At 35.7% G+C, this 17,480-nt stretch overlaps 1 protein-coding gene across 1 annotated transcript in view; it reads right to left on the bottom strand.

Annotated features, from left to right (window-relative positions):
• Positions 1 to 1,139: 1,139 nt before the first annotated feature.
• The window catches only part of hzg (CTD small phosphatase herzog), a 28,100-nt gene continuing 11,759 nt past the window's right edge, over positions 1,140 to 17,480 (bottom strand). The window contains exons 3-5 of the mRNA XM_073081186.1: positions 8,462 to 8,643; positions 3,392 to 3,545; positions 1,140 to 2,836 (exon numbers count right to left, since the gene is read on the bottom strand). Coding sequence (XP_072937287.1) covers positions 2,678 to 2,836; positions 3,392 to 3,545; positions 8,462 to 8,643 — 495 coding nt within the window. The 3' untranslated portion in view covers positions 1,140 to 2,677. The remainder of the gene's footprint in view (positions 2,837 to 3,391; positions 3,546 to 8,461; positions 8,644 to 17,480) is intronic.

The following is a 17,480-nucleotide window of genomic DNA, read 5'->3' as shown; positions in this document are numbered from 1 at the left end:
TTATGTTTCATTTATAAGAGGACTTAAGTATTTTCGTGGCTCGAGTGATTACAGATTTGAAATCACATATTTGATGCGTACTTAAGCTTGCAATTACGCATTACCTTTAGATAGTGTGAATAAACATAAAGGGGTATACACATACACCGGCGTAGTCACTAAATAACAAACTAACATGTACATTATGAAAATAATTAATTTAATAATTGTTATGTCCTAAACCAAAACACTAAAATCGAGTTTACACAATTCTTGCTTCGTTTTTTTTTAAGTTAATAAAAATCTTATATACACTTCCACTTCGAAAACAATTATAGATTGATTATGTATTAAAAAGAATATAATATAAAATAATAATAATAAAATCAATAAAACGTTTTTGCTAAGCAATTAAGATTAAAAAATAAATAGATGGCGCGAAACGCCGCGGTGAAGTTACGTAGTTGTTTTTACTGTAATACATCGACCTAGAAATATATGGACGCCGAGTCTACCTGTATCCATAGAAACCATACTTTTGTGGTACAATAAAAGATTTTTTAGGAATTAAACCACTTGCGTCTCCATCGAATGTGTCATGGAGTAATAAACGATATTTAGTGCATTATGATATGTTAAAATGATATATTAAAAATTAAATGTTTTACTTTACATTGTTGATTTTGTTTTGCAAGTTCATCACATGGAATGCACTACCATTATTGACGTGTGGTCCGTTGCTCGGACGAATGACAACTGATTTAACGTTGTAGCCTTCTTTACGTATTGTATTACTTTTATATCGGACATTTGCAAACCCGGAGTACATTAAGTTCGTAGATAAATGTTGAAAATTGAAAAAAATGTTGAGCGTTACCGCGTTATTTTGTTATTATGCCAATTTTAAGCCAAATGTTAGGAACGAGTGCCAATATCGCTTGTCCACAGTAAACATTTTCAAGTTGCTTAACAACTAATACTGAAAGCACCATTTTATATATTTACCTAATTAATCAAATCTTAGTTAAGTCCTATACAATTTTGAATTTTGATTTTTTTTATAAAAATGTTTAATACAACTACACAGTCAAGGCGAATTAAAAAATAAGAATAAAAATGAATGTTAATTTGTAAAACCTTAAAATTTTATATATTTTAAAAATTTTTAAAATATATTAGGGACATTAGGGTATGGTTTATCACATTTAAAGTTCTAAATTATAAATATATTTAAAACATAAAAAAAGCATTCGCCTCTTAGTGCAGTTGGAAATGTAGAAATATTTTTAGTTGTAATATTGTTTTAGTAAAATAATTTCGTGTAAAATGGCATCGAACTCTACAAATCTAGTTAATACTGAGACGATTACACTTTATGCGCAGCTTCAGAGATTTGCATCTTCATAAAGAAAAGATATTTCAAAAATAAAGTACACAATGATATAAAATTAAAATCCATTAACAAATGATATAATTGAAATTAAAATATGCAATGAATATAAAGTGAAAATAAGTTTAAAAAATAATTTGTGCGCATTAAGAACACAATAAAAATTAAAAATACAATTGTTATAGAACAAATAAATTTAAAAACATTTTCTTTATGAAGATCAAATCTCAAACGATACATTAGATATCAACTTTCACCGTTACAACACATTCACCCGTGTTTAATTAATCGATATTACATTCAGTTACAATTATTCATATGTATATATAATTATAATTATTAATTAATTAAAACATATGACACTGATCGCTTCTGACAATTTATTGTCACCAATACAAAAAAAAAACGATTATGAAAATACGTGTGTATTCGGTGTTAAGGTATGTACACACTTCGTTAATCGCTTACATAATTTTACGTAAGCATGTGACCGTATTATACAATAAAATGTGCACAGACCTTATTTCAATTGGCCGACATCACACTACTTCGGAATTTATTAAGAATTCTATTTACAAAAACAACAAAATGTAGTTTGTATGTATTAATTATAGAAATATGATGAATCTTATATAATAAAATCCTCGATTAAATTCATGATTTAAATTTTCTCCATTCTATCTGGGCTAGTCGCTACGATAAAATTTAATTAAAACTCATCTCGGTAGTGCGATATCAGCGTAAAACGGTGCGACACTGTACACCTTAAGTGCTATAGTTCCGCCACTATCGATCTCTTACATTATTCATTATATAATACTATAGATATAGATTATGTACACTGTAGTCAATCGTACTGTACGCGGTACGCTTACACATGATCGGGGACGCGAGTGTCCCGGCCGTGGTACAATTATATTTACACTCTCCACTAAGCCGGCTAATTACTGTAAAATACCAGTCGAATCGTAAAATTCGTAAGTTACAAGTATATAGAGATAATAATAAACAAACGGATGAGCGAAGGCGGGCCGGCGACGCACGTATCCTAACTTACAATAAAATCGTTATTTGATCCCAAGCACGATATAAAAAGTTTGAAATCCGTATGTTAATATCGGTCGAATCGAACACTGCACGTTTGGGAGTCTGGGGGGGGGGAGGATGGGGGGGGGATCACAATCATTCGGACCACTTACGCACTAAGTAATACCTAAACTGTAAAATAGGTACAAACAAGGTCCTCACTATCCAGAAGGCAAAATTGGCACTTAAGACGAAGTGGAGCCCGCGACGGAGCAGCGGGGGCTATGCGGGCGGCGGGCTGCCCGCGGCGGGGTTGTACGGGTGGTTGGAGTTGCGCAACACCGTGTACACGCTGTCCACCTTGCTCAGCTTCTCGAAGAACGGGATCAGGTCGAGCAGCTCTGAATCTGTCATGTCGTCGAACCATGACGCGACAGGTACCTGCAAAAAAAGCGAATGTCATATTATTCATTGCCTTGTATGCCTTAACATGCAAGAAATGTTATTAATAGTTTTAATAACAGTTAGATGAAATGATTATATTATACTTTCAACGTAAGAAAACCCTTTATACACTGTTAATATGATCAATAATAAATAAACCACTCGTTAAAAAAAATACACACTAGAAATATTTTTTTCACTCCTTCAATGTAATATTTAGTTAATTTAAACAAGGTAAAACTGACGTTTAGCTTGTGTTAGTTTTGTGTCTATTCTCTTATTTGTATCTTTTCATAGACGTCTATTAGTATTGAGTCAATACCTGTTATACAGCCCAGTACCAACATTGTGCGAATAACACCTAACGCATCTAGCGTTTATTCGTTTTGAAACATTTATTTGTTTTATTACACTTTTGGTTCTGACATTTAAGAAGCATATCAGTATAATCAAAACTCATTTTTACAACGCAGATCCTTATACATCCTGAATACATTACTTTAAGCGAACATTAAATTCAATCTACTGAAAAGTCCATAAAAGTGTGCTCACAGCATTGTCCGGATGGAATATGTATGAGGCGGGCGAGTTGTCGACGATGACCACGCGGCGGAGGTCCCGGCCGAGGCTGTTGAGGTCCTTCACGTAGTTGCCGCGGTGGAACACGCAGCTGTCGCGGAACAACCGGGCGCGGAACACGCCCCATCTGGAAACACAACGAATTAACCAACCGTTAAACATATATTCCAATTAATGATTAACGTTCCGTTAATGGTGTGTTAAAATATTTATACTGATGAATGATGATTAACGGTTCGTTAACGGCCTGTTATCCTTCCCGCCAAACTGCTAGTCCGCTTTGAAGTTGTTGCGAGCAGGTGTAGTAATACAATTTGCTACGGCGACGAGATTAATTTCTGTAATCAGAGCGGACTAGCAGTTTTACGCGAACTATAAGAGATTATACTAATGATTGACGGATCGTTAACGGTCCGTTAAAGTAGTCATATTAATAATTAACGATTCGTTAAGTCTTATCTAAAATAGAAGTGGCACATTTAAACAAATCAAACGGGTCTGAAATTTAAATGAAATTATGAAAATAATAGGTTCAGATGGGTTATAATAAATGATATATTATTTCCCCACGTATTTCAATTAACGATTTGTTAAAAAAGTAAACTTGCAGCCGCATACTGAAAGGCTAAGTGGCATGACTGATACCCTATCGTAACAATAATAATCTATTAAAAACAAAAAAAAAAAACAATTTCAGTCAAGAACAGACGCACAGTGCACACATAAATCACGCGGTCGGATCTCGTGCTATACCGCATTAAGTGTCATTGCTGTAATATGACCTAACCAATTTAGTGCACTCCACTCTAGTACCCTAGCAGACACGCGTGTGATCTCAAATATTATTCAATTATCACACGCCCCCTCCATACCGCTAATTTGAATCTAACTTGTATCTATAAAGGATGTAATAGAAATGACAGCTTTTGTATTATGTTATTCGTTCGTGCGTTATAAAGAATGAGTGAAAGAGAACTAGGAAGCTGCAATATTGTTAAACAATCTTAAGTAAAGTTAAAGTTGTCGTATTCGACACTTTAGATCTAATCCGCTTATATATGCATGCCTTTTAGGTTTTAGAGGCCCGTAAATGTCCTCGTTTTGAGGTAATTTCTAGCTACAAGCATATGATTGTGACAGACTACTACCTATATAGTAGTAGAGTTACTGTCTACATCTCGCAACGTTGTTCAGCACATAGGCTAGATTGCAGTGTTAAAGTGCAAATATTGCACCGCGTTCGATGTATAGCGAGGTAGATTGCACAATTAAGATTTAATTCGACGTTGCTTGTGATGCATCGCAATGGCATGGTACTACCAAGTTTTATAGTTCTCAAGGTGTAATTTTTATAGGCCGCATTCCAGGCTCGTAGTACTACGGGATCATTTAACTACACTCTACTCTAGTGCCCTAGACACAGTGTGATCTCAAGTATTATTCAATTATCACACGCTCCCTAACTCCAATTCGTCCAATTTATCGCGCCGCTTGTCGAGTGGACGTTAAGCGCTACTGACATTCGTTACAGCATATGCTTGCTTGTGGTTCGAGTACGACACTATGTCTAGCACGTGTATGCTATATACCAGTGGTACAACGATGAACATACGCGTGCAATCGCGCACGTATTCGCCCGAGTCCCACCGAGATAACGTGTCGGTGAACGGTGTTTGTGTGCGTTGCTCGAGCCCGCTTTGTGTTCAAAGTTACTGAAACCATCTGCATATATAATAAATCTAGGCAAACGATAACGAGTGAGCCAAGTAATAAAATAAAAACTTTTAAAATATCAAAATATTTTTCTGAAAAACTACATGTCCGAGAGTCTATTATGTGTCTTTTTCTAAAAGTTCTGTAAAAATTAAGATTGTACGCTACTGCAATACAAAAAACATAATTATTTTTTGCGCATTTACCGCAAACTAATTTCCCACGTTCCACAACTCAACAAACAAATCAATCTATACAAATAGGGTGACCCTTATGGGCTCAAGAGGCCCGCATGGTCGCGATAGAGCATAAACAAAGGGCACTCAATGGTCGCTCAGCCTTCAACGAGCTGCGACTTCTCGCTTTGAATTCATTTAAACAATCGAGGAAGAAATGACATGAATTTAAAGTGGTAAAAGACAGATATTTGCTAGGTTCTACTAATACGACAAGTTACAATGTATTTCTTGTAAGTTAGAGATGATAAAACATATCTAGTTTCGTGTAGGCCTAATAAGCAAATATACATGACATTATTATACATAAAGAAATTAATGGGTATAACTAATGCGACATGACGATATGACGCGTGCGTTTTTGTAGAACTCACAAAAAAACGATATAAAATAACAATTTCTTCCAATAAACGAAAAAAGCATCTCCAAGGTGTTCATCTCCGGGCGCTCTTTTTAATTAACTTGACTCAAAACATTCTTCACATATTCACAAATATTGTGACAGAAGAAGCCTAAACGCTTAACTCTGCAATTATAAGGTAAAAAATAAAATACAGTTATTCGTCGCAGTACCAATAAACATATTTAAAAATGTAAATACCTTAACCATACTTGAGCCTTCGAAAAACCTAAGTGACCAAACTAATATTTAAATTAATTATTTAGTAATAATAACAGTTGACCTCGTTGACGCGACACAATAACCGCATAATTTCACCACAAAACAAACAAACATCATTATCTACATTGTTTTCAACTATTTCATGACTTATGTACCTATATATTTATTGTAATTAATATTTTAAATAACTTCAAGAATTATAATATTCAGGTTAATAAAGATATAATTCAGGACGAAGGTTCAGAATCAAAATGCGATTTTCATTGAAGTTGCCAAATTGAAAGATAATTGGTTGCGACAGTTTTTCCTTTCAACTCTTAAAAAAGAAACCGTAGAATTTACAGGATTTGAATATGTTAGCTCTTAATAATATTATAAATTCTAGAATTAGTGAGGACGGATGAATGTTTGTTACGTTATTAGGCGAAAAGCTTGATTTCCTTTTTCTTTCGTTATATTATTATTTTATTCTGTCACTGCAACCACAAGTAAATCATAGTAGATCAAAAAGAAATGAATAAGAGACAATTAAAATTCCTTTAAAATATCAACAACTCAAATCAAATCAAAATTTCGAAACAAGATTAATGTTGCTTGTCTTTGCAATCTAAGCAGACAGGTCTAAGAGGCAATGGTAGCCTCAATAATAATTGTTTAATGTGACGAGAAATAAAAATACAAATTATTGAAATAACCTTCTGCTTATACCCTAGTACATGATACTTAAGTGAAAAACACTACCATTTCACGACGCAATTCGGCAATCACACTCACTCAGCCACACTTCCCCACCTGCCTCTACATTCAAAATGTCCGAACGACCCTCGCACTCGGCACAAGTGTCATCGTTAACGGTTGTTGCTTTCCCCATCGTCCTCTCAGGCGGGGAAAAGGACTGCGCCCTTCAAGTACGTTCACACTAACCCTTGGGTTTCGGTACAAATGTTAGGACACTTCAGAATGTGTTTTAAACGTTGTTAGTTTTTTTTTTTTCAAAATAGTAAATACTTGTTTGAGAACTTTGCTTATGGACAGCCACAACAGTCCATATGAATGTACGTTTTTTATGATTTATGCAAAATATTTGTTTTTAGTTAAAAAATGAAAAAAAAAGATCAAATTTGATTCTTTATAGCATTTTTTTCGAAAGGGCAATAAGTGACAGCCATGCAAGGCGTTTCATTTATAGAAAAGAAACTCCACGTCATACGTAATTTCCAAGAAATATAAATTACAAATTAACACGCCAATGGAGCAAGTGTGTTAGAGTTATTTCAGACTGCACGTTCTTATCGTATAATTTATTTTATACATAATACGTTACATCGCACCCGTAAAAAATATTAGATGCTACAAATTCATCGACATTCAGAAAGAGTTTGGTAGGAATCAATTCAATCAATTGTTTTTGGACTTTGGACCGCGTCTTTGTCTTTAGGCTGAGTCATCGTAATAGAAAAATGTTCTAATGGTCGAGCTAACTTAATTAAGTAGGTCCAAACCAAAAAAGAACACCAGTCTTTCATTGCAAGAAGTACAAGCGTACAGCGGCGATATTACATTTTATAGCAAATCTGGACACACGGTAGTGCTTCAGCCAAGTTTAGAAATTATGTATATAAGAGTACTGAAACAAATATGTAAAAAAGTTATTTACATACTCATAAACGTCATTATCGCTTGATTTCAGTAATAAATTTTAACAATACCGATCAAAATTATACAACGCTCGTGCAGTAGCAAGTTGCCAATACTGTACGATGAATGAATAAAAAGCTGCATTTGACTAGGCGAGGTCAAGTAGGCCTTTATACTCCAAATCAATATTGACATTTCGACAAGCCCCGACTTATGCAATATGCATACCCGAAAAGCTAGTAAGGTCGTTTGATATTTATATTTTGTATTGGAGAATAAAATTGAATTTTGTGGTTTTAATTTAAACAGTAACTAGATTTAACAGTCTGCAAATTGTATTGTTTATCATAACGTGTAGTGTATCATAAAATAGGAAAATTAATGTAAAGAGAAATTTTAAAACAATATTACCACTTCCACTCGATATTTTATTCACATTAGACATTGTTTTGTCACTGTATATGCGTTTTTAACATTTTACATCGGCAATGATTTTGATTTTAAAGAGAAAATAGATGCTGTCAGCATAACTACATCTATTTTTGCCTAAACTGTGAGCATTTGCAAAAGCCAGTATATCCACGAACACTAAGTAAAGGTCCGCCGTAATGTGAATGAAACATCAACTTAGACAAGTGGTACATTAAAGATGACATAGGCTATGACGCAGTAGTTTCACTGAGAACTTGAGACACCAACCCATGTTTTCATAGGCCATTTCTGTTTCTACTTTCGTATAAGAATCAAGTGAACTCCACTTATCCATAGGCCATTTCCATTTCTACTTTCGTAAAAGAATTAAGCGAACCCCACTTCCGTGTGCCCAAAACCCACCTGTCAAGTAGATCAGCGACGGGATCCGCGTACTTAGCGAGCGATGCGGTGAACAGCACGCACTCGTACAGCTCGCCGCACCGCCGCAGGAACTCGTCGACGTGCGGCCGCTTCAGCACGTACACCTGGTGGACGGCGCCGTCTATCTCCACCGGCACCACGAAGTCCGCGTTGTTGATAGGCTGCAATTAGAGATACATATTTATATGCCAAATACGCCTATGCAAATAAGACGAAGAAAAGAGTATTAACTTGTAAGGTATACATCAATCATTATAAAATCAACTTATAGAAAATAGGTCTTCTTTAGAAACTAGGGGATGGTAACGGAAAATAATTATAGTGGTAGCTTAACTGCCCTTAGAAATTGACTGTTGGATATAAAGTTGCTAAGTTGGTAAAGAAAGCTTTTGATATGATGTATTGAGTTTACTCGCGTCATAATCATAACTGCAATAGATAAATAGCTGCAGCAAGACACTTCTGCCCATCCAATGCAAAATTAAATCTCATAGTTACATCCATGATCTCAGAGCGCTTTTCTTATCACCATCGTAGAATATTCGTGGTTATATTTAATTTATGGATCTAGATATCGTTGCGATGTATTGCTGTAATAAGGAGTTTCCAAGAACTCATAGATGGATATAATTGCTGTGAGTGTGTAATTCAATCAGGTAGATAGTCTTATGTAGTTGCAAAAATGTGCTGACGTTCACCGCTAACGATGAGTACTAAGACAAATTACAGACATGCTCATGAAACTAATAAAAATTATAAATTGAGGTCGTTCCAAGTATCACTCATCGTACATCAAAAACAAATCGTAACTACTAAAACTTGTGTCAACGACCATGAGTGAACTCTACATATTAATATTTTTGTTCACATTACGTGACTAAAATCTACGCATTTTATTCAAAATACTTAAAAAGTGGGTTACTCACGATTTGTAAACTAGAATGTCAACACCAGGTTATTATTATAAAGTAACAGCCCATTACTATTCTATTTGCGCGTAAGAGGATTTAATACGTGACCCAATTGACGCAGTGGATTTCATTGTTTCGACTGCAACTTGTTTTCTAACACACGACCTAATTATCACTTATGTATGTTGGAATGTGTCGTGTGACTATTCTTCACTTGAGTGATAATTTTCCTTAATCTATTTTCCTTCAAGACACGCTACAGGTTATTTAGCACAGACGTGCTATTAAACACATGCTGTATTTGACGTCAAAGGTGACGTCACGTGGGCGGGGTTTTGTTTACAGAGATAGCCGTAAACAAAGCTTTTTTTCTAATTGTGGCGCGAACCGGCTGTTTACTAACGTACCATTTTCACACAAGACGGTTCCGCGCCACGTTTAGTTCTCCGGAGTTAGCAAACAAGCTTATTACTACTTCTTACATTGTTAGATAGAACGTACTCGTACATTGTCATTTAAATGTAAGACGCAAATCAATAACGACACTAATAATAATCCTCGCTTTATCGAAAACACAATCAGTTTTGCTTACAAGAATCGTTATAATTTTGTCCACTGTTTATTATTTTAGTTTTGATTACAGCCATTCGCTTCACGGGCAGACATGATGTCGCGTCATTTGGTCATTAAAAACTCATTTAGGAAACAATCTATGCGCCTATATCATCACCGTGTGGCTGATTTTTTTAAATAAGTGCCTATGACCATCTTAACTGCTGTAAATACCACTCGAGCGTTATTATTGCTTATGCTAAGGTATTTTGCGCGTCTTCGACACGTCTGGAAGGAGGAAAAAACATTTAATCATAATTGGCGACATTGCAAATTCGCAACAACAACAACTTATAGTTGGAAAATCCCTGAGTACTTTCGACTCATACAGGATAATTACATTGATATTAGCCAAAAACCTGAACTTCACCTATGTTACTACAAGTTATGCTTTTAGGGAAACATACACACGTCACGAATTATGTACGGGTCATAACAGTTCGCTAGATTCAACCGAATAAATAATTACTTAAAAGTATTTTAAATCAGTGCCACAGCTTTTGTAATTGGTTACAATTTCTATTTTAGACATAAAAAATAATTTCAGCCTTATTTTGCTTAATTTGAATACATAAATAATGAAAATATTTATGTTCATAGCTGTGACTTGAATTATTTTGAAAAACAAGTCATTCCCATACAATTCGCCATGACCATGGCGCGTGCACTGCCGTGCCCTTAAATTTACATATCCATAGCTCGTGGCCGCCACAATTAAATATTGTTATAAACTGTTATTTTCCATTATATTGATTAATCTCTTATTATTTACATTGCAAGCAACAAAATTGATTGTGTTCAATATCAATCAAGGTTGGAATTTTAATATCGAAATACTTAACTTTGAATAAAAAAAGATAAGATAGGGTTATTTAGACAAAATAAGCAGACATATTCAATTACTCGGTAGACCTCTTTGAAGGTGGTAGAAGTTTTTGTGGTACGACTCCAGCGGCACCACCGCCATACCTATTTCTGCCACATAACAGCAGTGTTAAATACTGCTGTGTTCTGGTTTGAAGGGTGTGGTAAGGGAGACGTACTTTTCTGAGACGTTCCAGCTCAGTCCTCAGGGGCAGCGGCGCACCTGTGGCCGACCTCAGATAGGAATGTCTAATCCTATCTGGGGTTGAATACAGATTTCCATGGGCGGCAGTGGCCACTTACCATCGGGTGGACTGCATGCTCGTCTGCTACTCCCGCATATAAAAAACAAAACACAAAATGACTACTGTACCTCGTCTTAATACTGTGGCCTGCCGCAGTCATGTAATTTTTTGAGGTTCCAAAGGTAACCAAAGGGTAAAAACGGAACCTATTATTAAGCCTCCACTGTCTTTCCCTCTGTCGAAGGGCTATCTCTTAAGCCGTAATAGAATTGAATTTTTTGGGGTGTTAACTATGTATTTATAAACTAATATAATATTTTCATCAATTGAAACTGCCATCGAATACTTAATTAAATTCATGAATACATATTTAATCACACGTTCAATTTTCCCAGAGGAAACTTCAAAGTCAAAGGCATTCTGGTGTCGTCTGATTAATTCCGACCTTGAACGTCAATGAGACGATTGGGAATCAATTCCACTCATCGGTACAATACATTGCGTCACGCGGTTTACCGATTCACATTCACAGGGCTTCCCTATATAGTCCGTAGCTATTTGCAAGAGGCACCGACCAGCACTGATATGCGTGGTAACTTCCAACTTAGTCTTAGGTACGAGGTACGTACAACTTAGGTACGAGTATATGAAGTCGAATAAAACGACCGAAATTGTACCAAGGCGTTTGGTGTAAAGATTAGTTTATCATTAAGCCTTAGGCTTTACGTAGTAAGACAGTTTGTAAATGTTCTAAATTAGGACTTTTCCGACTGTGGAAGGTAATGTTTTTTGGACGTATATGTCCTATATATTATACCTATATTTAGGTCTCATTCTTTGGCAAGTCTTTTAGCCCCAATTGCTTGACGCATTTAACATATGAGGTGAGGTGATATAACATTGGCTATATTTTGAAACAGTCGGGTTTTAAAGGGGCAGATGGGCTATGTAGAGTCAAGTGCCGAAATATTGGATCCCGATATGGCCAAATATTGGACCAAGGTCCCAACCTTCACATGCGACGAGCGAACCGAAATCACGACCACAATAGGGACAAACATATGCTGCTCGTAGGTACAATAAATTAACTTAGGGTTGCTATACATTCATCTATATGATTAACTAAAATTAAAGTAATTAGTAGAGATTTTATAAAATGAGAATACATTACTTTCTAATTGAAAATTTAATATAATATCTTAGAAATAAAACATCTCCACGGAAATCTTATGAGAACGCATATGGAAGTGAACCAATGAAAGGGCGCTTGCTTTCAAAGATCTATTCCCTTAATAGTTAAACAGAGTAATACTCGAACTTGGGCTACTTGTGAATAAAATAAAATAAATCTATAAATCCACATATTTTTAAAAGTATCTCAGGTATTTTAATTACACTTTACGTATTTCACTTTTATACTTTGTGATATAAAAAATAAGCGTCGAGTGGCAACCCTACGTAGACAATAGTAAATAGACACATGTCCGACACTAACAATAGCATGGTTGTATTAGGTAAACGAATTACAGATACAATATAGTGCTCAATGACGCTGGATTAAATACAGCCAGATCACAATGACAGGAAAATGTGCACTGTGTGAACGACCGACATATTATCTTTGACAACTGTTAAAATTCGATCCATTAATGTAATGACATGTCTTAAAAGTCCGCTGGATATAATCATCATCATCATCAACCCATTACTGTCCCACTGCTGGGCACGGGTCTTCTCAGAAAGAGAAGGATTTGGCCATAGGCCATAGGCCACCACGCTGGCCAAGTGCGTATTTGGTAGACTTCACATACCTTTGAAAACTTTTTTAAAGGTTTCTCAGATATGCAGGTTTCCTCACGATATTTTCGTTCACAGTTAAAACAAATGATTATTAAATTTCTAATACGCACAAATTTTGAAAAATCAGAGATGCGTGTCTGGGATTTGAACCTCGGACCTCTCGAATACTCTCGATCAAGAGGCCGAGTTTCTTAAACACTAAGCTATCATTGCTTATGCTGGATATGTCTCCGTTTGTGGCCACTAATTTCCGTGCGGGTTGGGCGTGGCAAAATATTGGAAGGGGGAAAGTAACTACTTAGGGAAGAACCCACAAGGTACCATGCAAGGGAAGCACCGGTACGTTCCAGTGGAGATTACGGGGTTTCCCTATTGTGCAATGCGGCCACCCCGGGGTTTTTGTGAGTAAGAATCTCAAATATTTAGGTACTTTATAGTATTTCCCCCAACGAAAAAAAAACGCTTAAAAATTAATTTCACACAGTCATCGCACTTGGCTGATCGTAGCCATTGGTAATTGCAGTAGACCGTAGTAACTTCGCCAGGATTGGGTCCCTTAGTGGACCGAAAACATTGAAGGTGGTAGAACCCTTTGTGGTTCGACTCCGGCGGCACCACCTATTTCTACCTAATAACAGCAGTGTTAAGCGCTGCTGTGTTCCGGTTTGAAGGGTGTGGTAAGGGAGACAGACTTTTCCGAGGCGTTCCAGCTTAGTCCTCAGGGGTAGCGGCGCATCTGTGGCCGACCTCAGGTAGGAATATCTAATCCTATCTGGGATTGATTACAGATGTCCATGGGCGGCAGTAGCCACTTACCATCAGGTGGACTGCATGCTCGTCTGCTACTCTTATATTATATAAAAAAAAAAAAGAAAACGGCAACCAAAGTAATACTATTATAGTTCTTCATCGTTATCATATATTATGATACCACTTTAATTTTAATGTATTTAATTTCAAAATAACTTCTATTTCCACGACATTAAATAACTCTTCCTCGGCAGTCGGGTAAAAGGTAATGTTTTTTCAAAAGAATTCCATTTGTGCTTGAAATGTTATCTATCTTAAACAATTGAAAGGATAATAAAACCCAAAAAGTAGCTTATCGAGTTCCAGTTTTTAATCGAGTAGAGTTCATTAATTTGAGATTAAGAAAGTGAGACTTGTTTACTCAGTCGTTTTTGCACGACCTCAACATTTTAATTAAAAATCTTCGATTCAGACTTTAAGATTCTCTTTTACAAAAATTGTATAATACTCATATATTCGATTGTCTATTCTTTATATATATATTTCTACTCCTTCTAAACGACTGGACTGATTTTGATGAAATTTGTTGTGTGTGTTCAAGGGGACTTGAGAATGGTTTAGATTCACAATTTGGTCCGTGGGAAAAGATTTTTTATAATTAATTTTGAATTCGTCAGTAGTTATAGATTCGCAAAACTATGCATTTGATCAAGTGATGATCTTTAGTAAAGTTGTTGTCCAAGAGCCCACGAGGGTTTGGGAGTTGGTAAGACCAATTTTCGACAGATGCCACCACTGTCATTCCAATGCAGGTACAAATTTTCCGTTTTATGTATTTCATATTATTCTTTAAAATGCGGGCGAAGCCGCGGGCACTACTAGTACAGTTATAAAGATACATTTAATTTAAAGCATTCTCGGCGAGTTCAATACAGTATCAGTAATTATAAAAACAAAAAAAAACCCGTCCAAAACACATTACCCATTGCAATCAAGCAAAAAGAGTACATAAAACAATTAAACATTATTGATAACATGCAACAGAGCCAAAAATACGTTTTAATCACACTAATAATGAACTCGGGAGATTCTGTGTCGAACTCAATAGCATCACAATCACATATCAGTATAATATATTCAAGTAACAAGGGTAATAGCAATGATAGCCTGGTGGTTAAGGAACTTGGCCTCTTGCCCAAGGTTCAAATCCCAGGCACCTTTGATCTTTTCAAAGTTATGTGCGTATTAGAAGTTAATTATCACTTGCTTAAACGGTGAAAGAAAAGATCGTATCGTGAGGAAACCTGCATACCTGAAAAGTTTTCTAAGGTATGTGAAGTGTACTAATTCGCACTTGGCCAGCGCGGTGGTCTATGGCCTAATCCTTCTCATTCTGAGAGGAGACCCGTGCTCATCAGTGGGACAGCAATGGGTTGATAATGAAGGGTAAAAGGATAAAAGTCACAATTATTTTTAAAGCAAAGCTAGGACAAAGTAGATGTATTAAATTTAAAAAATACATGTATGAATGAAGAATAAAAACAGCGTTTCCATTCAAACATACGCGTTTCATACATCCTCATCAAGCCAAGATAGGGTGTGTTTTCCTCATAGCACCGAGTTTATTATCCTTTCGAATGAATGAAACTTGCCCCTGTAAAGTTACGTATCAGCCTCATTACGTTATCTAAGTATATTATTATAGAATGTCTTTTACATAACGCGATATCGCCCGTTTCCCGTACATTGTGTTTCTTTATTTCTAGCAAAACATTTTAAAACGAAAGTTATTTTGACGTCGAATACAAGTTAAAATTGTTTATAGAGATATTTTTTGTCTATTTTTCGTGCCTTACGCAGAAACTGTAATACTAATTTTTATGAGTTTGTTAAAATTTCATGATGACGAAAGAGCGCTTCTATAAAATACAGTGGTAATAAAATTATATCATTAATATTATTCGAATAAAGGATCCGACAAAGGTTTATCGATCAATCATGAAAGTACTTAACGTGCCACCTACGTAGGTATATAAGCATTTTCATGGAAAAGCTTTTAAAGTTATCCACTTTCTATAATTTGCCCCTAGATGACCTCAATCCTTCAAAGACGGATTTCTACTCCTTTTATAGTTCTACTCTGGATGCACCATTACCACACACAAATAGCAACAGTATAGCGTTGATATATTCTGGTTTGAAGGGTCCGTTAAGGGAGATATACATATCGAGGCTTTTCAACCTAGTCCACACATATGTAATAGAAGTATACAAGGACTTATACAAAGGCAGGACGTATGCAGGGTTCTTTTAATTTTATATGTTTGCATAGTTTATGTATGTGGGTGTCGGAGGTCAGCGCACACCCCTCGAGCGATACAAATAGCCTTTGTTACTGCACCTCTGACGGGAGCGGAAGCAATATACCAACCGAGGTTACCGCGGGCAGTTATAAAACAGAGTAAAAATAAAAGGACGGATCTCGTCCTTGTTATGTATGAATAACTTTACATACACAGATCCGAAAAGACCTATATTCAACAGTTAGTCATAAAAAATAAATTAAAATCTGAAAATAGCAACCACCACTTTTGTTCAAAACACAAAATATTTTGGACTTTATGAGATTACTTTTTTTTAGTCTTCTGAAGTGGCAATGCATCTATTATCGACTTCAGATTGGAGAGTTCTATATGGAGTTGGTTACAGATGTACATGAGTGGTAATGATCGCTTACCATCAGGTTGACTGCATATTCTTTTACTATTTCAATCATATAAAAATAATATTAGGAATGTACAACCGACCCCTTTCACCTTTATTCTCTGGCTTGCACTTAATTCTTAATCCACCTCCATCCAATTAAAAAGTAACAGGTGTGTTACCCATACTCCCTTCACAAAAATCTTTACTTTCACACGCAAGTCTATTTTATCTTTGATATTTCTTTTTATATTGACTGATTTCGGTCGTTTTTTTTCGCAATCTGTGGTCGTCTTCACGACAATACATATAGTCAAAAACACGAATTAAAAAAATATATTTTCAGTTATTTACTTGAGCCATTTGGCATATCGATACCTTATCGATATGTCTTATGCCAAATGGCTCTTCTTTCCACTTTCATCAGTTTACTATAAAATATTTTAATAGACGATAAAACACAGGTCTCTTCTATCTAGAGATACGAGAAGACATGAGGTTATTATTACAAAATAAATTTTCATAACATGGCAACCTTTCCTGCCCCTTACTATTATTATCGTTTCAGGTCAACGGGCCCCTTTGATCGATCACGTGTTTTACTGGCATCTAACATTATAAGACTAAATATAAATATTGATAAAAAATACTACACACAACAATCGTTGACCATCATTGTGTTCCATTAGGTTTCAATCAATTGCCATTGGACCAGCGTGAAGAAGTATGTTTAATTTGGCCACTTATATAGCTCATCAGAACAGGAAGCTTGCAAATACTGATAGAAAACATTGGTCCTTTATCAGAAGATCCTTTAGATACTCCATAATCCAGGGCTTGGCTTCTAGGCAAATATTTAATATTCGTCAGCAAAGCCAATAAAAGCCAATTTCAGATTGAAAAGTTAAATAGGAATCCGAATCAGCTATTTGATTGATCAATAAATGTGTAAGCGGGATATGTTTGCGATCAGCGGAGATAGGACAGATTTCTCAAGTCCGTGGGAAAATTAAGAAATCCTCCTTTTTTATAATATTTGAGTAGCAGAGCAGTATGCAGTCTACCCGATGGCAAGTAGCTACAACCGCCCATAGACATCCTTAATTAACCCCA

Source organism: Epargyreus clarus, unplaced genomic scaffold (assembly GCF_041222505.1).
Source record: "Epargyreus clarus isolate Ecla_fem2 unplaced genomic scaffold, WU_Ecla_fem_2.2 ptg000015l, whole genome shotgun sequence".
Lineage (NCBI taxonomy): Eukaryota > Metazoa > Arthropoda > Insecta > Lepidoptera > Hesperiidae > Epargyreus > Epargyreus clarus.
This window is presented reverse-complemented; position numbering and strand designations above follow the sequence as displayed.